The sequence below is a fragment of the Pestalotiopsis fici genome, assembly GCF_000516985.1.
Source record: "Pestalotiopsis fici W106-1 unplaced genomic scaffold PFICI_Scf_9, whole genome shotgun sequence".
Lineage (NCBI taxonomy): Eukaryota > Fungi > Ascomycota > Sordariomycetes > Amphisphaeriales > Sporocadaceae > Pestalotiopsis > Pestalotiopsis fici.
The window spans coordinates 1,782,229-1,803,920 of NW_006917099.1; the positions used below are offsets into that span (position 1 = coordinate 1,782,229).

At 39.2% G+C, this 21,692-nt stretch overlaps 5 protein-coding genes across 5 annotated transcripts; 3 read left to right on the forward strand and 2 right to left on the reverse strand.

The window, feature by feature from the left end:
• Nucleotides 1–929: 929 nt before the first annotated feature.
• PFICI_11957 (uncharacterized protein) lies at nt 930–2,171 on the reverse strand (the record flags this gene model as incomplete). Its single annotated transcript, XM_007840538.1, has 1 exon — nt 930–2,171. The coding sequence occupies one exon, from the start codon at nt 2,169–2,171 to the stop codon at nt 930–932; it is 1,242 nt and encodes a 413-aa protein (XP_007838729.1).
• Nucleotides 2,172–3,543: 1,372 nt separating this feature from the next.
• On the forward strand, nt 3,544–5,758 carry PFICI_11958 (uncharacterized protein; the record flags this gene model as incomplete). The annotated part of the gene is made up of 8 exons (XM_007840539.1): nt 3,544–3,774; nt 3,871–3,946; nt 4,014–4,300; nt 4,441–4,662; nt 4,725–5,022; nt 5,077–5,154; nt 5,221–5,535; nt 5,754–5,758. 8 exons carry the CDS (start codon nt 3,544–3,546, stop codon nt 5,756–5,758), a joined length of 1,512 nt encoding a protein of 503 aa, XP_007838730.1.
• Nucleotides 5,759–15,685: 9,927 nt separating this feature from the next.
• On the forward strand, nt 15,686–16,158 carry PFICI_11959 (uncharacterized protein; the record flags this gene model as incomplete). The annotated part of the gene is made up of 2 exons (XM_007840540.1): nt 15,686–16,071; nt 16,131–16,158. 2 exons carry the CDS (start codon nt 15,686–15,688, stop codon nt 16,156–16,158), a joined length of 414 nt encoding a protein of 137 aa, XP_007838731.1.
• A 1,123-nt stretch (nt 16,159–17,281) lies between these two features.
• On the forward strand, nt 17,282–18,403 carry PFICI_11960 (uncharacterized protein; the record flags this gene model as incomplete). Its single annotated transcript, XM_007840541.1, has 1 exon — nt 17,282–18,403. One exon carries the CDS (start codon nt 17,282–17,284, stop codon nt 18,401–18,403), a length of 1,122 nt encoding a protein of 373 aa, XP_007838732.1.
• A 279-nt stretch (nt 18,404–18,682) lies between these two features.
• PFICI_11961 (uncharacterized protein) lies at nt 18,683–20,944 on the reverse strand (the record flags this gene model as incomplete). Its single annotated transcript, XM_007840542.1, has 1 exon — nt 18,683–20,944. One exon carries the CDS (start codon nt 20,942–20,944, stop codon nt 18,683–18,685), a length of 2,262 nt encoding a protein of 753 aa, XP_007838733.1.
• Between the last annotated feature and the right edge of the window lie 748 nt (nt 20,945–21,692).

Below are 21,692 nucleotides of genomic sequence, written 5' to 3' on the forward strand. Positions count from 1 at the left end.
ATTGAATGCAGTTTTTTTATTTGAAATTTTTGTTTTCCCTTGTGCAGTTCACCCTGAGAACTATATCCCACGCATTGTCTTCAATAAATAATTCTGCTAGTATGCGTTCAGTGTACTTCGATATATCTCGTAGGCTGATGGTGAAAAACTACATCAAGCTTGCATTTCACCACTATTGCACGTATGAGTAAAATAATCCTGAAATGATCTTGAAGTGAAGTTTGAGTTGTACATGGCTAGCGCCTGAAAGTCTTAAATCTATGTAATGGCTCCCAAATTTGAAAATTTAATGCTCTAGGTTAGTCAGAATCATCTGTACTATAAGGCCAGAGGCCTGCTGGTTTAAACCTCTTACTTACGGGAACAAAGGGTCAAATGAATTAGAAATAAACGCATATTTATATATTAACCACTAAGCCACAAAAGTAATGATCTTTAAACTGATCATCTATCAATCTAAGGTTGGCAAAGCGTAGCTAAAAGTGTAATAAACTGAAGAGAGCAGAAAGCTGTAGCAGCTGCGGGGAGGTACCTAGCGCCCCGGCGCCTAGCACGACTCCCCCACCCACGCGCACACACACACACACACAAACGAAATCATATTAAGAATCACCGTACAGGACCTAGAATCCGAATATTCTTGTGAAGGCTGTGGGAGCAATGCTTCATCAAATTCAAAAGCAACCATATTGATGCGCCAGAGGGTGGCAGAATAGTGTGGCATCGGTTGACAGAACGGGAAGCGCTTACTGAGTTTATTTGTTCACTCCGTCTTTTCGTGGAGGTAGACCATGCTTAAATCCACTCTTTATTTTATCACATGTTGTTAGGTGGTAGTGTTACTTGGTCACAAATAGTGGGGAAAACTAACCAACATCATTACGAGCTACCAGAACCAGCACATTCTTTCAATGTCCTCCACCACTACGTCAAATTCTATCGGTCTGTAGCGAAACTACTAGTTTCTTGCCTCCCATATCGCCTTCCTTGAGCCTTTGCAATCCTGTAGGAATCCCTGACAGTCCACAGCTGGAGATCTCGTGAGACGGCAGCTGTACGATTTTTGATGCAATCAGACGATTAAGCTCGAGAGCATATTTACGAGACTCGGGGCAAAGGACGAAGTCCTTCATCTGCACGTTTGCTACGGTAATATTGTCAGGAACAGTAGCACCTGATGGCAAGAACGACAGAGCCGCTATGGTGGAGGGCTGACTGGACGATAAAGCTCCCATCGTATGTATTGCGGTCTCGGGACCAACAATGTCAATCGCTTTGGTCAGGGCATCTGGACTTCCTGCAAGGCTTGCTACCGCAGCGGAGATTTCAGCGACGATGTGGTCGTTTGTTTTGCCGTCTCGCACCACCACGCACTTGGCACCGAGGGATTGAGCTACAGCACTCGTCTTTCCTGAAGTCACAGCAATAACGTCTAGGCCACTCAGCGTGGCCAATTGAATTGCAAATTGTCCAGTGATGGTCGAGCCACCCCATATCAGGATTGGTCCTTGTCCCTGGGCCCCCTGAGCTGTGGGGTGCATGGTAGCATCGCAGGGCATAGGTACGCCAAGCCAATGCCAGAGCGTCATTGCTGCAGTGAGCCCAGGAACTCCGAGACACGCTCCATCTTCAAAAGACAAGTCTGAAGGTAGGGGCAGGACTGTATGTGCTGGCACCACCACACGGGCCTGAAAACATCCAGCTTCACGCTTTCTGTAGTATGTGCTCGACCAAACCCGATCGCCAGGTCTGATATAGCTGACTGTGCTGCCCACAGCCTCCACCACGCCGGCCAGCTCCCGTCCATTGACCCAGGGAAACTCTGGCATACACATGGAGAAGTCAACGGACTTCCAGTCAATGGGATTCAATCCGATTGCTCGAGTGCATATCTGAACTTCTGACTCCCCAAGAGACCCTTTCGACTTGATTTGCAACACTTCATATCGTCCGCTGGAGGTAACAGCAAGTGCCTCGTGGAATGTCGAGTCGCGATGGGGTGCACCTTGGTCGCACAAGCCCAGCCCAGTTTTCGCTTCGAGCTGAGCCTCCGAATCGCAAGCACACGCGTGTGATTCTTGTTTGCCATGCAGCGGCCGATTGCTGGCGTACACATCCCAGCGATGGAACCGAAAATGCAAGTAGCTCTTTATAATGTTGATAGGAGACATTGTTAATTTCATTGATTTCTGTGAGGAATGGTGCCAATAGCCAATGCTTATCTCATGAAAATAGAGCAGCAGATCCCAGTGTTGATGGTTGCACACATTCTTATATAGTGCGTCTAATGCCCAAAGCTACATGAGACGAATAATCTCCTTGAATGCCGACTCCGGCGGCATGGTATCCGGTGCGTCCATGGAGGAAGCAACATCACATCTTCGTTCATTATCTAACTAGGACGGCTATCATAACCGTCGTATTACACAAGGGACCGGGGACACTAGAACATACTTGCTTTGATCATTTGCATCGGGCCGTAACGAAATAATTTTGGAGCTCTTGTCCTTCATCGACAGAGAAGAACATGAACCATGGGTATGATCTCCGATGCTTTGCTACCATGGTACTTTCAGCAGGTTATTCCGTCGTCGGTCCGATGGCGGCTGTTCTGTTAGAGACTGAAATCTAGTGGTATGAGAAAGACGGAACAGTGACCGGGGGTTTGAGGGATGTATTGATCAATCAAGCCCAAATGAGCCGTCCGACGACGGAAAACGATTGCTAGGTGCTCATTCCCTGCGTATTTTTTAGCGAGTGGACTCACTCAATCGTCGGTCCGTTGTGGGGAAGGACGGCAACTCCTCGCCGAGACGGTAGTACAGGTTTATCTTGAGATAAGGTTTCAACGGTGGTCTTTGGATCTACGTTGAGCACTTATTGCTTGAAAACCATAGCTCGATCAATTCACGGCGAAGAACAAGTAATTGCGGCGATCCGAAAGAATGGATTGATCTTGACTAGGGAGAAATGGTTGAAGGCTCAAAACCTCTCTCCCTTCATTTTCCGGAATTAAATTTGGCTTAAGAAAAAATAGTTTGGCCAGGAAGCAAGGTCGCATTGTATCGATGATGGCCTATTTTCAGTAATCGATAAATACATACCCACTACATGCCTGCCTTATCTACGTAGTTAACAAGTGTGGTGGGGAGAAACATATCATGCATTTGACTCCAGGGGGGCAAAAACGAATGGATAGGTATACATGATATTTTAATTCAGAAGCGCTTGAAAAACGACTAGACCTGATATTGTTCTTGTTCATGGTACCCGTGCAAGGATTACAATGAATGCTTGGCTTATCTCGACTCTAATCCACTCAGTCAAACAATATCATTGAAGCCTATCTGCTGCTAGCGATAACACGCAAGACACAACTGGCTATAAAGGAAAGCACTGATCGAGGAACAATATGGAGTTCATAAGGCATTCATTATTGCAAACAAGAAATCATAATCTTCTGCCGCTCCTGCAAACAGAGCAATAAAAAGCACATTCCCTTCGAACCTCTTTTCATCGAACGATCAACGAAAAACGACAGCAATGTCAGGGGGCGAGATACATATGAAAGCAGGAGAAGACATTGAGACCACATCCGGTCACCAGATAGGCACGGCTGACGAGGCGCGTCTTGATGCAGCCGCGAATTTTCTCGCACTCCATGAGCATGAACATGGATCTTACTCGGACGCCGAGGCTAGGTCTGTGCTTCGAAAGGTAGACTGGATTATGCTGCCAATGATGTTTGTTACATCAACTATCTGTGCTCTTGACGTACGTAATTATCATCCATCTTTACCCTCCCACTTTTAAGTTGACAGCGAATACTGCAACACCTGCAGATATTTTTATTAACGAAAACTTGGACAGAAAAACCTCCTCTCGAATGCAGCTCTATACGGAATGAAACAGAGCACCCATCTTGTGGGCCAGCAGTATAGTTGGAGTAAGTAATCCGAACAAATTCGTCACTGGCTATATGGTTATGCTGATTAGGAAACCTGGTCAACTAGTTGGATCCATCTTGTACATCGGCTTTGCGATCGGTGAGGTTCCGGCCCAATATCTCATTCTAAAGCTTCCAGTCGCCAAGCTTCTCGCCGCTACGACTATCTGTTTTGCTGTCCTAACGGTGCTCATGAGCGCTTGCCAAAATGCTGGGAGCCTTATGGCAGTCCGATTCCTCATGGGTATCTTCGAGGCATTTATAGTACCATGTTTATACATTGTGACGGCCATGTGGTGGCGAAGACCTGAGCAGCCAATAAGACTAGCACTTTGGTACTCACAACTGGCATCCGTACGTTCTCCTTTTGTTTTGAGGTTTCATGTGAGATAGACTCACACTTGCTTGAGCTTAAACCAGAGCTTCCACGGTTGCAATAAGTCCCAGCAGTCTATCGCATATCTGAAGACATCGGGCTAATGAGCCCCTCCTAGATTTTCACAGGCTTCATATCGTATGGAATTGGCAGAACTCAAACCACGATAGACAGCTGGAGACTGTTATTCATCGTCCTCGGAGGCTTCACATTCCTCTGGGGGTTCTGCATTCTAGCATGGTTTCCGGACAGTCCTCTAACGGCGCGTTTCTTGACCGACCGGCAGAAATATATCGCTGTTCACAGAACAAGGGACAATAAGACAGGCCTCGAGAACAAAGTATGTTTCTTCGCGTAATTACATGTTGACAGATCAAAAGATTGACCTTGGGCAATATCTAGGTCTTCAAGTCTTATCAAGTCCAAGAGGCGCTGTCAGACTTGCGAACCTGGACACTTTTTGTTTATGTCCTGACTTGCGTTTTTGCCAATGGCGGGCTGACCGTCTTTTCTGCTCAAATCGTCAGTAGTTTGGGTTTCGACAGACTGCAAACAGTGCTCTTGGGTATGCCAACTGGTGTGATGATGTCGGTGTCTGCTGTGCTGGTTGCATGGCCCAGCTTGCGCTTCGAAAATGTCCGCATCAAGCTCAGTGTGATTTTCTCGCTATCGCCATTGATTGGTACATTGTGTATCAAGTGTGAGTCATGAGAAACGATCGTACAGTTCTTCGATATTGACCATGAACGCGTAGACCTCCCAGAATCCAATGTTATTGGGCGTCTGCTGTCATACTATTTTATCTATGTCTATTACGCGGCATTCCCAGCTGGTGAGTGTGGAAAATGCAAGGGCTTTTGGATTCGCTTGAAGTATTTACTGATACTGGAGTCTCTAGCCTTCTCCTTAGCAATGGCCAATACATCCGGCCACACCAAGAAGGTCACCGTAAACGGCATTTTAATGGTGGCCTATTGTATTGGAGACATCATTGCACCCCAATTTTTCATCGAATCTGAAGCGCCAGGATACCGGACGGGATACGACGCGCTAATCGCTGGCTCCACTATTGCGATTGCTGCGCTCATCATGTACGAGATTGTTGTCCGTATCGAGAATAGGAAGAGGGATGCTAGTTTTGGTAAAGTTGAGACTATGGAAGTGGACTACGACGATCTCCTGGACCTCACTGATAGCAAAAGAAGAATTTCAGGTATGTATATTAAACTTGGAGTGGATTTTGCACACGGATATCCGATGAGCACTATAGAGAGTATCGCTTCGAATTTTACGGTGATAACCAAAGTTATGGGCCAACGCTATCGGACGTGCTTGGTATTACGAAGGTGGTATGAATTAATATACCAATATTATGCCCTTAGAGCAGAAAGCAGTTGATCATAGTGTCGATGTATCTGTAACCACTCTTAGGCTAGTTCCTAATGTAGAACTTCACATATTATTTAGCTGGTGCAGTGGTTTGGTGCGATATATAAATATTGAGTGAAGGCACCAGAAAACCGAAAATGAAACGTAGTTTACCCCAGGTTTACTACCTATATCGAATATGCATTTGTTTTAACGTGTCACGCCTATATGATTCAAAATGATAACGCGTACTATGCACTGCGAAGAGTAGTTCGAAGACCAGTCCGCAATTGAAGCCACCTTATCTCCAAACTTGCCTCGCTTGTGCTACAGCCCATTGATGCTAGTGCAACGTCCGCAAGATCCTTCTTCCAGCACCGGAAGCTATTAGTTCGTAGCAAGACCTCTGCCAATATGCCCCTGCGCTTTACCCCGTGAGCAAATGGTGGGTGAAGGAAACTGGCTATCACGACCTGTTCAGCGAACTTGTCAGAGTGCAACTTCGAAACTCCCTTGCGGACATTCCCCCCACATGCGCTGCAGCTCTTTTTAGTGGCAGCCAGACAAGCGCTATTGGCTAAAACCCGCCTGAAGAGCAAAGGCAAAAATGCGACATCTAGCGCTATTATAGAGCTGCCATTATTTTCAAGATGCCACCTCGATGGAGGTTCATATGATCTCGTCCAGCATACATCTTTAAAATAAAGCCCTTGAATCTCGATCGAGTATCTCCTACATGGAAAGACTTCTGAAAACAGCACCTTATTTTTAAGCCCGGCTAAAGCGCTTCGAGCACTGATGCGTGAAGCCCGGGGTGCGCTAGCTCGTGCCCCACCCGGCTTGCAGTCAAGCCATATATAAGTACCTAGTGGAGGACTTCCTCAATACCTCCATCTTTACACCATTACATTCACCCCATACGGTGCCATATCAAGCACCGTCGATCCGAGCCCCGCCAAGGATGAAGTTGTTCTTGACGGACTCGGGGTTACACGATTGGGGCCGTAGGCGACACAACACTGCTCCTACAGAGCGACACCAAGCTGCTCACGATATCGATAACCCGCCATCCAAGGGACCCCACAACTAGAGAACAGAAAGGATTGGCAAAATAAGAAAATATGAAGCTGCGCTCAGTTCAGCTCTAGGTTATGCAAGCAATGCACGGAATCAGCTTATCCGTTCCAATTTTAAGCGTCAAGTGACGACCAGAAGAGTACCTTGTCTACAATGCCAAGAAACTACAAGTAAAAATCCTTCCATATCTACATTTCCTGAGCAGCGCGTCCCATATTTATTCCCGGATGATCCGGTAAACAATCATATAGCACAAGGTGGACTTTTTTCTCTCTCTCTCGAGCAGGGTCGGCGATTCATCTGCCGGCCTGAATTCATGTATGAGATTGACATCACGTTGCAAGGTCCCCCATGAACTTAGCCGGGACCAATGCGAGACTTTTGTCGCAAAGGATCATACGATGCGGAAGGACGAAGCATAAAGAACCAAAAGTCTATACTCATTGGGGTCCGTGGGGGCGAAACATCAGCAGATCTACCTATGCTGTCTCGATATAGTTAAAGAGCCAAGGCTCCGTGGGGAACAGCCAGCTAGCCAAGGCACTATTGATCAACGATACTATTGTGTAGGCTGTACTCAAAGCCAAGCATAGCATTGAGGCGTTCTTGTGTCTGTTATCACTCAAAGGTGCATGACTTCAAAAACATTTTCTAAGAATTTTGAGGAATTGAGAAGCCATAGACAATGCAATGCCACAGGGTGCTCAACGCTCCAAGAACCTACAAGTGAGGCTGAAGGCATTTGTGCTCCGCAGAGGCGTGTCGATCTCTTTTCAGCTTTAATAGGAATGCTGGGCAAATCCCTCGAGGCTTGTGTGTTACCTTGGTAATGATTCTTGATTGGTTCACCACTTTTTGATTATTAATCATAGGATAGGTGTTACGAATATGCACCCTTACAGAACAACACCAATGTGTTAAGAGAAATAGGAAAAATAACGGAGGCGTAATAGTGGCTAATATAAAGGCCAGGAACCCTATAGCAAATATATTATTACCCTTTTATAGCTATAGGCAGCTATAAATAGAATTACGATTTTAGCGGAATAATAATTATTTTTTAGTAAAGTAATATTTATTAAACGCTAATAATATTTATTAATAAAATATCGTAATAATTACTTATAGGCTAGGTAATTAAAGAATTAGTAAAAGAATAAATAGGTATATAATATAAAAGGATTTCCTATAAATAGTTATTATTTTAGTAATTAATTTAAGCATTTATTTTATTTATAGGTAAAGCATTTAATACGCTTTAACGATTATATTTGTAAATTAGTTTAATTATTTTTATTTTTAGAGATTTATTATTTAATATTTTTTTTCGAAGCTACCGTTTTTTATTAATATAAACCTTAATATTTTATATTTTAGGTTTATTTTAGAAATTTATAATTTAATCGTTATATTTTAATTATTTTTATTTAGGTATGTTATTTTTAAAAGAAATTTTAAATAATATTTAGCAGGATATCGTTAACCGGAAAAACTTTTTTTTTTTATCTAAGCAATTTTAGCGCATTTTTGCGTAAGAAATAAAAGAAAATAATTTCGAATTTACGAAAAGGTAATACGATTTTATTATAGCCTAATTACGCGAATTTTATAAAAATAATATTAAAAAGGATTAGATAATTTAGAATTTTACTATAGCTAATAACGCTATAATTAGGGCCGCTAATATTATTAATATCTTAATTTATTTCGAAAAGCTTAAGCTTAGCATTTTAGCAATTTTTAACGGTACCTTTAAAGTATTTCGAGGATATTTAGCTTAAATCCGAGCTTACTAAATTTTTTATAATAATAAATTTATAATAAAAAAATAAAAAATATTTTACGCTTTATTTTACCTTAAAAAACGAATATTTGCTTAATTCGAATTTTATTTTTTAAATATAATTAAGCACGAGTAATAGATAAAATTATATAAAGCGGAAATTTAAAATATTTTCTAGGATTATATAAAATATAAAGCCGTATTTCGATTATTATTCTAAAATTTAAACGAAAAATAATAAACTAAAAAGGAATTCGAAAATTTTAAATAAAAAGGATCCGCATTTAATTATATGGCAGATTTTAAACGCGTTATTGCTAAAATAGAATATACCGACGATATTAGGATTATGCTTTATTACCGAAAATTTAAAAATAATATTAAAGATAAATTTAGCAAAGTTTTTAACCTATTAACGGAATTCGGGAAATATAGCGAATTTATAATTAAAATCGATAATTAATTATACGTTTAATAAAACGAAAAAAAAAAAGCAACCTTATACCGCGATTTTAACGCAATTACGCTAATATAGGCAAATAACAAAATACCTAACGGCCTAAAAACGATTAGCGCGATAAAATATTATACAGAATTTATAGCGGATAAATAAATTTTAACGCTATTTAGCGCAAAAATAAAATTAAAATTAAATATTATAATTATAATAAAATAAAATATTATATAAATAAATATTGCTAATTTAAAAGATTAGGATTTAAATTTATACTAAAAGGTAAAAAATAATTTAATAATATTAAAAAGGAAAAAATATTTTATAAATTATTTTTATAAACGGCGTGCTTCGACAACGCTTGCCGAACGTATAAATTTAGCAAAAACGATAATAGATAGTATTTTTAGGAATAAAAAACCCTAGCGGCTATACGCTTAGGAAAAACCGTTACTTTTGGTTTAAAAGGATAATTATAAAATAATAACGATAATATAATAACGGATATTTTAGAAAATAAAGCTTATAATTAGATATAATAGGCCGAATACCGGGTTTAGGAATTAAGGTTAAAAGGATCGATCGATAATATTAGCAGTAATAATAAAAATTTTAGCGAAATCGACCCTTACGCACCTAGTGATATTTATAATATCGATAGATTATCGGAAAAATAACGATTAATATAATAGCTATAGATTTTAAATAACGAAATTTTCGAAATTATACTACGACGAAATAAATTAATTAAGCTAAATACCCTTTATATTATTATAATAATAAAATCGTACGGATTAAAATAATAATTTGCAGAAATTTTTTAGAAAACTATAAATATAATATAAGAAAAAAAAACCTTAAAAGCTATTTTCGGAAACGACCTAAAATTTAATATTAAATATAAATAATATTATTAAATTGCGTAAATAAAATATATCGATTTAGGATGCGACGAATATTTAAAATTAAAAATTTAATAAAAAATTTTCCTTTTAAAAATAAGAAAAACCGTTATAAATTACCTTTATTTAGCGGAACCTATAGGAAAGGCAGAAGTAAGCTATTACGATATTCGAGGATATATCGTATTTATTACGCATTTTGGCTTAAGGCGATATTTAGATATAAAAAAACGGATATAATTAAATTATATAATAAATAAATATAATTTTTATATAAAAAATAAGGCAAAAGTATAGCGATAAATTAAAAAATTACGGGCTATAAAATAATTTAAAATAACCCTAATTCGTTATACAATAATAATCAATAACGCGATTAAAATAACGTAAAAAGTATTATTACGATATTTTTAATTACCGATAACCTAACTAATTATTTCGGTTAAAAAGGCTACGAATAATACTAGCCTATTAAGGATAAAACGATTTTATTTAGAATATAAAGATATAAAAAAGCTAAAAAAGCCTTTTAGGGACGATAAATTATAAAAATAAACCTTTAAAATATAAAAAGAAATAAGCGAATTATCCAAATAATACGAAAATCGACCCTTATAAATTAGGAATACCTTAAGCATATTAAAATAATAGGCGTATACGGCCGCCGAGTAGCGATAAGCTAATAGGCGAATTAATAAGAATTTAGGAAAAAATCTAAATTATTTCTAAAGCGATAAAAATAATCCTTAAAAAAAAGGTTTATATATGCTATAAATAGCATTAATATTAATAAATATTTTACGATTTAGATTAAAATTATAAATTAAAAAATACGAGCCCTAGTGGATATAGGAGCTTAAGGAAATTTTATCTTACTAATAATCGTTAACGCTTTATAAATATTATAAAAATAAAAAAAAACGCTTTACGCATTTAATATTATTAATAAAAAACCTATATCGTACGGAAACAGAATTATAAATATAAAAATTGCGTATATTTAAATTTATATTTAAAATTACGAAAAAGGATTTAAATGCGATATTATAAAAATTACGGATTATAATATTATTTTAGGGATATTTTAGTTACGAGCGAGTAACCCTAAAGTGAATTGGAATACCGGCTAATTTTAATAAGATATATTAGGAAGAGAATTAGCCTTTAAAACGCGCTAAAATAAGCCTTTAAGCAATTTTAAAATATTTGGATTTTATTTTATAATTAAGCATATTAAGCCGAAATTCGAAATTAAAATATTAAAAAAATACTAGGAATTTAGCGATTTATTTAGTAAAATATTAAAAATAGAATTATTAAAGTATATAAAATACGATTATAAAATACTTTTTTAGGAAAAAAAAAAGCTATATTTTATACCGATATATTTAGTAAAACTTTAGCACGAAAAGGTATTAAAGGAATATTTAGCGGATATGCTATAGAAAGGATAGATTACGGAATTTATTTCGCCCGTAGGATATTTAATATTTTTTGTATTAAAAAAGAGTAAAAATAGGAAACCTAAATAAAAACTTTATATTAATTACCGTAAATTTAACGATATTATAATTAAAAATCGATACCTTTTATTTTTAATTAAAAATTTATGCGATAAATTATATAAAATTTAATAATTTATAGCCTTAAATTTGCCTAACGCGTACGGCTTAATACGCATTAAAAAAGGAGAAAAATAAAAAACCGCTTTCCGTTATAAATACGGATATTTTGAATATAAAGTTATGCTTTTCGGATTAATTAACGTATTAATAAGCTTTTAAAATATAATTAATAACGTTTTAAAAAAATATTTCGATAAATTTGTAATAATATATTTCGATAATATACTTATTTATTTTAAAGATTTTAACGAATACTAATAATACGTTAAAATAGTATTATAAAAATTATAGGACGCAAATTTGCTAATTAACCTAAAAAAAAGCGAATTCTATAAAAAAAAAGTTACCTTTATAAAATATATAATATTTCCCGGAGAAATTAAGATAAAATTATCTAAAATTTTAATAGTAAGGGATTAGCTTACCCCGATTTCGGTAATAAAAGTTAAATCCTTTTTAGGATTTGTAAATTTTTACCAAATATTTATTTAGGGATTCGGAGGTATTACCGCATTATTTACGCATTTAATAAAAAAAAAATATATTATACGATTAAATATCCGAAGTATAGGAAGCTTTCGAAGCAGTTAAGAAACGAATTACGGACGAACCCGTAATGCGTATAGCAGATTTAAAACGAAAATTTAAAATTAAAATAAATGCCTTAAATTATGCTATAGGTGGGTAATTTATATAAAAAGATAATAACGGGAAATTATACCCGGTTGCATTTTATAATAAAAAGTTTATAAAAGAATAATTAAATTATTAAATTTATAATAAGGAATTTATGGCTATTATTAAAGCATTTTAAGAATGGAAATATTATTTTAGCGGAATTAAATATTAAATTAAAATTTATACCGATTATAAAAATTTAGCTTTATTTATTATTAATAAGGAATTTAATAAACGATAAATTAAATAGGCAGAATTTTTAGTAGACTTTAATTTTAAAATTATTTATCGTAAAAAATTAAAAAATAAAAGAGCTAACGCTTTTAATCGAAAACCGGATTATTTTTAGGAAATACCGAAAAAAACTAATATTATTTTTTCGACGGATAATAATAAAGATTTAATACTAATTATAACTTTATACGCAGCTATAAAAATTATTAACGATAATAGTTAAATAAAACGCATAGCTAAATGCCTAGATTTAAATAATAATTTAGCGGGACGATATAACCCCGGATAATAATATTATAACGATAAAATTAAAATTAAGGAATTATTGCTTACGGAACTAATTAAAAATTATTACGAATTATTTATTAAAGGATATTAAGGAGTATTTAAGATAATTAAGCGAATTTAATAATATTTTAATTACTTACGATTGCGAGAATATATTAGCAAAGTTATTAAAAAATGTAATTTGTGCAATAGAGCAAAATTAGTATAATATAAGCAGTATAGGGAATTATAACCTATATTATTATTAAATAAGGTATAAAAATTTATTATTTTAAATTTTATAATAAAACTATTATTTTTAAAAAAACTTTTAATTAAGACTTTTTACGATAGTATCCTAATATTTACCGAAAGATTTATAAAATATATATATTTTTTTTCGTATAAGGAAGCTAATAACGTAAAAAAATTAGCTTATATATTCCTTCGGACGATAGCTAGTTAATATAGATTATTAAATAAAATTATTTCGGATCGAAATAAGCTTTTTATATCGAAATTCTGGAAATTACTTATTAGTTAGCTAAAATGCGATTATAAGCTTTTAACGGCTTTTTATCCGTAAATTAACGGATAAATAAAATAAATAAATTAGATATTCGAGGAATATTTTAGATGCTACGTTAATTATAAATAAAATAATTAAGTTATATTATTACTATTTGTATAATTTGCATATAATAATATAATACGAGAACCTACCGGAATATTACCTTTTTACGCTAATTACGGATACGAATCCGATATTATTAAAAAATTATTAAAAGGAAAAGAATTTATATTATACGCTATTTTACGCGTTAAATAGCTTAAAAATCTATAAATAAAACTTTAGAAAACCTTTATCGCTATTTAATAAAAAATAAAACTTTAATACGATAAAAAAAAAATTAAAGGACTAATTTTTGAAAAAGGAAATAAGGTTTACCTCTTACGCAAAAATATTAAAATAAAACGATTAAGCGATAAATTCGATTTTAAAAAATTTAGATTATTTAAAATCGATAAAAAAATTTCGAATATTAATTACCGATTTAAGCTATTAAAAATTATAAGAAATTATAGAATTTTTTATATTTTATTATTCGAATTAGCATTAAAGAACGCTAAAATTAACGAAATATTAGAAACCGAATTAAATTAGCAAAGCTACGACGTCGAAGAAATTATAAATTATAAAAAAGTTAGACGAGGATATTAGTTTTACGTTAAATAGGAGAATTACCTACCTAAAAAAAATATATAGGAGCTTAGGAAATATATTAAGGGTTATAACGCTTTTAACTAATATTTTTAGTTTCGATAAAAGGACTAAAATCTATAAAATTATTTTTAAAACCTAATATTAATTAGTCGAAATTATTAAAGATATTAAAAGATTAAAAATTTTAGATAACGCGTTATTTTTATTAAATAATCCCGTTTATTTTATTTAATTCTTATATTTTTCGACGAAATACCTTAGATTTTTTTTTTTATTACTTTTTTTATTCGATAAAAACGAGTTAAGCGATTAAAAGTAATAAATAATTGCGTTTAAAAAATAAATAATGCTTTTTTTGTATCCGCTTTTTCGTTATTTAATTTTTTTTTTAAATAATAAGTTTCGATAAAAAGGAAGCTACGAACGTGCCGTCGCAGGATCGACCGGCTTAGGCATAGCGCGAATAGCGTAATAATTTTTTATTTATAACGCAATTTTTATTTTTACGCAAATAATAAATATACGCTATTTCGGTTTTATAACCGGTATCGGTAATTTTTTTCGCAAAAATAATTCGTTTTAAAAAAAAAATAAAATAGCTATTTTTTAGTCTAATCGGATATAATAAGCATATATTATAAGAAAATATATAGGAAGGAAATTTGGTTAGGAACCAAATGGGCGACGGCGACCTATTTATATAACCTACGTTTTTCGAGGATAAAAAATAATAAAAAAGGGAGCTAATATTATAAATATGCATTTTTATAAAATAATACTAATATATTAAAAGAAATAGGAAAAATAACGGAAACGTAATAATAGCTAATATAAAGGCTAGGAACCTTATAGCAAATATATTATTATTTTTTTATAGCTATAAGCAGCTATAAATAAAATTACGATTTTAGCGGAGTAATAATTATTTTTTAATAAAATAATATTTATTAAACGCTAATAATATTTATTAATAAAATATTATAATAATTACCTACGGGCTAGGTAATTAAAGAATTAATAAAGGAATAAATAGGTATATAATATAAAAGGATTTCCTATAAATAGTTATTACCTTAGTAATTAATTTAAGCATTTATTTTACTTATAGGTAAAGCATTTAATACGCTTTAACGATTATATTTATAAATTAATTTAATTACCTTTACCTTTAGAGACCTATTGCTTAATATTTTTTTTCGAAGCTACCGTTCCTTATTAGCATAAACCCTAATACCTTATACTCCAGGTTTATTCTAGAAACCCGTAGTCTAGTCGTTATAATAGGGTTGTTTAATGTCTTACGCTCTGCACCTTTCGTATGTTTAGCAAACTTTATATACTACGAGGACATCGTGAGCCTCACCAGAGATTTGCAGGCGCATTTCCCTTTTTAGAACTTCACGGATGTAAACACCATCATGCACAGGCTTTTACGCCTTGTGGGACTCATACGTAGTTGATGAGTCTCCACTGGGTACCTTGACAAAATAATTGCAAAAGTCACGATTGGGGTCGACTGGGCGTAAGCCATTTGTACCTCTATTCAATCCCAAGTGTAGCGACAACAAAATAGTAGAGACGATGATCCTTGGCTGGAGAGGAACAGTCCTCTCTGATGTATAAAAGGGGCCTGGTCTCGCCTGTATTTCAGCGACAATTCTTTCATCAACCCAGATCTTCATCACATCGACTCTCAACCTCAAGCACATCAATACCTTCTTGAAAGCCCCTCCCCAAGTTCATCAACATCATGCAGTTCCACAACCTCCTCATCCTGGCACTCTCTGCCACCTCCACTGCTCTGCCTTCTGGATCCGGCACCAACGAGGTCCACAGCGTAGAGAAGCGCGGCTGCTACTCTGGCGGCGAGCCCTGGGGAGACAGCAAGGACTATGCCTTCCAGCTCGCCGCCGGCGCTTGCAATTCGGCCATGGGGCAGCGCACGTACACGGCCCTGAGCTCCAGCACTTCCACGTGCTACGATCTCGGCAATAACAGGCACGTCAACTTTAACATTTTCAAGCTGACTGGCGACGATCGCTTCTTGGGATACGACGAGTGTTATGATGGACTCCAAAAGGAGATCAATGGTTGCGGTTATGGCGGCGACTCGAGCTACACCAACTGGCGATACATGTAAGTTGGAATCTTTGCTGAGGCAGTGTGATTTTCATAAATGACTGACCATTTTCTAGCTCCGATCCCAACGCCGGTGGTTGCTAAAGAGCTATATTCCAAAGCATGTTACAGTTCGTCTCATGGCGGTTGGGGAGGATACGGACTATAGCAGAATATTTGTCGTCTTGTTGAAACACGATTCACCTCTTGTCACAATATAGGGGTACTCAATTGAAATATCCTAAGAATTCGATCAAATCATCCACAAATACTCACTCGAAATGACTCTGTGAGATATGGATTCCTTAATCTTGAATCCCCCTTCGCTGTGTCAGACTGTGACAAGGTCGATGAAGACATCATTCTCGATGGAATCGATTATGCACTTGACGTTGTTGTGGCCAGTATTTGCCGCCGCAAAAGACAAGGATACCCAACTGGAGACACTGGCGAGACCTTGAGATTAGATAATACCAGGGTGTCTATTCGTTGAAATCCCCATGAGGGGCGGGGAAACTAGTGGGTTCATCACGACTTCGGAAATTACCTAAGAAATTCCGAGCCACAAATTAAACTACTTCTCCTTTTATCTGGTCCAAAAATAGACGGCAGTTGCCTTGATAACGGGACGGGCTCCTCTCGCTGCGGCTTCAGACGTCGTTCATTAGGCATATCTCTTCTTTTCCTTGGCGGTATTGTATAGCTACATAATTGGCGGCATCCTATCTTATCTCCCCCGCAAAACCAAAAAGCGCCTGCACGTTGAGACGACTGAATCACCCCCATGCCTCCACGTGAGTGGGCCCGGCCAATAGACTGGGAGTCCAATCGCGATGTCTTGACAGAGTTGTACCTGGGCCAGGGCCTCAGTTTGGAGGATGTCATGCGATACAGTCCGTTACAATCCCAAGTCCATAATCCCGTGATAATACTAAGAATGAGTACAGTGCAAGCCAACCACAACTTTCATGCGACGTGAGTGGCCCCTTGCGCTTCTGATGATGGAAAGAGTGCATTTTGCTCATCCCGCTATAGCCCGAGAATGTACAAGCATCATTTTCGGAAATGGAATTTGAAGAAGCGCCTAAGTTACGACCAAGTCGTCAAGATTGTAGCGCATCGCTGCCTGAAAAATCCGGGCGCCGTATCGCCGGCGATGGATAGAATCGACACATATGTTCGCCGACTGCCACCGGAGAGATATTCTCGATTCAGGACAGCCGTGGCAATGGCAATTGCTGCAGCTTCTACCTCAGCAGCATCGGCATATGTATCCTCGACAAGTCTGGACAAGGAAGGGGCGCTGAGGCTGCTGGAGACATGTCCAAATCCGGTGGCTCAAACTTTGAACCCTCCTGCAAAACTGGAAAATCCAGAGCGATTATTGCGAGTATTTCGAGACGACGTCTCGACGATTCTCAGACCAGAGCCGGAGCAGTCAGAGAAACGCAGCAGCCATAAACCGTTGATTCTCCTCAACGACCGCTGGTTCCACTTGGTCGACGCCGCCGTAACAATGGTGAGAAATGGTCACGTGGACTATGGGTTTGGCGTGATACAATTCTGTCTGGATAGGGGTCGCATATTTCTCGAAAATGCTCCACCGGCTGTGCGCATGTGTCAGGTCCTGTTCCGGATGAACCAGACGCATCCGGATCTCTGCCAGTCCATGATAAAATATCTGCATCAGCTCGCTAAACTGCTCCTGCCTAATGGGAATCAGACGCGACGCACACTCGAACAAATGTCTTCTCTGGATATAGGAGATCTTTCGGCTGTGGAAGAGCTTCTCCTCCGGTTCTGCGGGGATTACGCAGAAAACGAGATACGTGCCGAGAGCGGCGATTTGCAGTCCGCCGCCGAAAAATTACGAATATGGGGGTGGTCCGGAGCAGATACGTCGAGTCCAATAGTGCGAAAAATGGTATCAATGTTCGAACAGGAGGCGCCGCTTTGGTTCGTTGGTATACCCATTTACCCGCTACGCCCGGAACTTTCGCATTTGTGGCAAGACCTAGAGTGCATTTCAGTCGAAGAATGGACAGAATTATTCGGCGCCGAAGATCTCGGCATGCTTATACACACGATTTGGCAGTTTGGTCCAGTTGTTGAGCAGGGCCACAGTCTTGAGGAAATCGCTTCGATGCAATCGCTCCATCTTTGCGAGGAGCTCATGTTCCAGGTCGATAACTCGAGAACGCTCAAGCAAATAGAGTCGAATATCCGTACTTTGGATCGCATGTGCCCAGGCCTAACGTCTGCGCAAGCCAAGTTGTATCGAAAGAATACGTGGAAATACACTCGTCAGATTATCGAGAACAGAGTCGATATCGCGAAAAGGAGCGTGTGATTCGAATACAATCATCTGAAACAAATGAAATTGCCAGCAAAAGAAGAAAAAGAAAAAAAAACAGAAGATTTGGGACAATCTGGGTGTGATTTAATACCTATTAGAGGGAGACTGTTTTATTATGTAAGAGTTACATGGTTTGTGTCAACTTGTCTCGTCCTTTGTTAATTTCAAGCCAATTCGAGCCGCCTACATGATCAATTTTGGGACTTGGGTGATACCAAAGGCACCAGTACTGCAGGCAACCACTCTTCACACTCATGAAATCCTCATCCGCCACTAGATGACGGCAGTCCCGAGCGGCTGATGCTGAACAGCCGGGCAAATGCGCATGTCATAGCAATCGGAATCCTTCTGCTTGGTGACACAACGGTTTCCATCAAGAGTTGTTCCAAGAGGGCACTCTGCTTGAGAAGTAGAGACGCATGACCCTCCCGAAGCAGTCAGGCCGGGCGGGCACGTCGGCTTGGTCGTGGAGATACATTTGCCGTCGCTGAGCACGAGGTATGCTGGGCACGAAGGCGCCACGACAGAAATACAGCTCTGGCCATCGAAGCGCGTCCCCTGGGGGCATTCCGGCTCCTTGTTCGATGCACATGTGCCATCCTCGAGCTTGGTGCCATACGGGCACTCTGGCTTCAACTCGGAGATACACTCGGAGCCGTCAAAGGTGGTGCCGTGGGGACACTGCGGGCGGTCCCGCGAGACGCACGTCATCCCGTTGAAGGTCTGGCCCGAGGGGCAGCTAGGGTCGACCGTGGAAATGCATCGCTCACCGTCAAACTGCGCGTCAGATCCGCACTCTGGCCGGGCCAGCGACACGCAGTGTTTGCCGTCAAAGGTCAGACCGGTCGGGCAGCTGGGGTCCGAGGTTGCCACGCAGCCCTTGCCATCGTGCTTGAAACCAGTGGGACAAGCAGGACGGTGTTGCGATACACAGTCCTTTCCGTCAAACGCAAGCCCCTGAGGGCAGGCTGGCGTCTGCGAGACGACGCAGTCCTTGCCGACGAGTGTGGAACCCGCTGGGCAGTCGGGCTGTTCCGGGTAGGCGCAAACATCTCCAGTAAGCACAGAGCCAGTCGGACACCTGGGCCGGCTGCTAGACACGCAGGCCTGTCCATTGAAAGTCAGGCCATCGGGGCACGTTGGCGAGCTGTTGGAGCTACAGCTCTGGCCGTTCAGGAATGTTCCGTATGGGCAAGTAGGACGTGAGCTACTGACGCAGTTGGTGCCATCAAAGGTTGAGCCAAGGGGGCAAGAAGGACTCGTGCCGTGAATGCATGCTTTGCCGTTGAACGTGGAGCCGTTGGGGCAGTAAGGGCGAGCACTGGACAAGCAGTCCTTGCCGTCGAACCTGGTATTCTCGGGGCAAACTGGCTCCGTCTGTGGGGTCCAAAAGCATCGTTTCCCGTCAAAGACAGTGCCACTAGGGCATTCGTTGCTGCTTTGAGCTGGCTTTGAGCAGCCTTGCCCATCGTATTCCAAGCCGGCAAGACAGCAGGCCGATTTTCCTGACGTCTTATCTTGAGCCATGGCCAGTCCGGGAGCGCACGCGGGCTTCTCTCTTCCGATACATGTAGAGTCCTGCAGAATAGTTCCAGAGGGACACTCTGGTTCACGGGTGTCTTCGCAGACCCGACCATTGAAAACTCCAATGGAACACAGCGGCTTTTCGCGGGCCATACACGCGCCGTTGCTAAAGTATGAACCATGGGCGCATGTAGGCTCTCTGTCATGGATACACTTGCCCGACTCGAGCCTATGCTCTGACGGACAGCCGGGCGGTCTGGTGGAGACGCAGAAGCTTCCGCCCAAACTTGTTCCAGACGGGCATTGTGGTGGCTGATTGGCCACACAGTTGCTACCATCGTAATAGAGGCTTTGGGGACAGACAGGAGGCTGCTTCAAAACACAGAGCTTGTCTTTGCGAGCTGTACCTGGGGGACAGTTGGCATCAGTCTCCGACACGCAATTGGATCCCTCCAATCGGTATCCGGAAGGGCACTGCGGCCCAGAGTCTGCGACACAAGTATCCGAGACAAATGTTGACCCTTGCGGGCAGCTGGGCGGCGCTTTTGTAACACAGGCCTTGCCGTTATACACCAGGCCCGCTGGGCAACTTGGTCCGGTGCTGCTTACGCAGACATTGTTGGACAGATATGTTCCCTTCGGACAAACTGATGACTCGGGAAATACGCAAGAGCTGCCGTCAAAATAGGTGTCTTTGGGGCAACATTTGATATTTCCCTTGTAGTCGGAAGGGATGATCTCGTCTATGGTAATCTGTGAGATGTACTTGGACGCGTCATTTCCTCCGTTGGAGGCGTTTGACCCATAGTTAAAGGGAGGACTGCCATAGACATAGGGCTTCTGATTGCTCGAGGGATTCTGATTGTTTGAAGGATTGGGTTTGCCATATACATATGGCTCGTGGACTTCAGGCTGGGGAGGGGGTGCGCCGTAGACATAGGGTTGATTCGGCAGCTTCTGTGCAGCGGCCTCATGCAACAAGAGCAAGAAGATTGCTGTTGGCTTTTGCATCTTTGACGGGCAGTTGAAGAGATATTTCCAAGATACTCTGAAGAATGATGCTCATGGATGTTTCAAATGTCGATTCAAGAAGTGCTACAGCGTGTTTTATAGAAAAAGCGACACGCGGTCCTCACATTCTCTCAAGTACTCTTATCACGTGTAGCGAGATTCAAAACTAAAGCAATGGAACATTCATTCTTGCATACGCGTTCCGTTCCCTGACTGGCAGATGGTAATATTGTGGGTTCAATTGGTTATCATACGAGGGGTAGGTCACGACGACCCATCACTAACACATGATTGAAAGCAAACTATTCATCTAGAATAGCTGTAGGCATTGTATTAGCAGTGTTTATCAACGCAGAACCTTGCCAAAGTTTCCATATGCCAAGTTGCGTGACTTGGGGCCGAGCCAAGAAATTCTGAGCTGGTATGAACGCTATCAAACCAACCATTATCATAGTAGACTGTGATAAAAATTGGTTTGATATGTAACTCGAACAAATGCAAAAGGGTACCGGTAGAGTTCATGAAGGTGGGGGGAAAGCGTGGACAAGCCAATCATGTCGGCCTGGTGACATTGCATATGTACTTTACGGAGGCTTGGAACCACCCTCGTCGATAATTTCCCTCTCGCGAAGAAGCAAAGTGAGATTATGGCGGAAAGTCACATCCATGCACGTCTAGTTGAACATCTCAAGGTCGCCATCTATACCTCGATGGAAGAGCAGCTTCCTCCTCCTCCCAAGAGGCACGA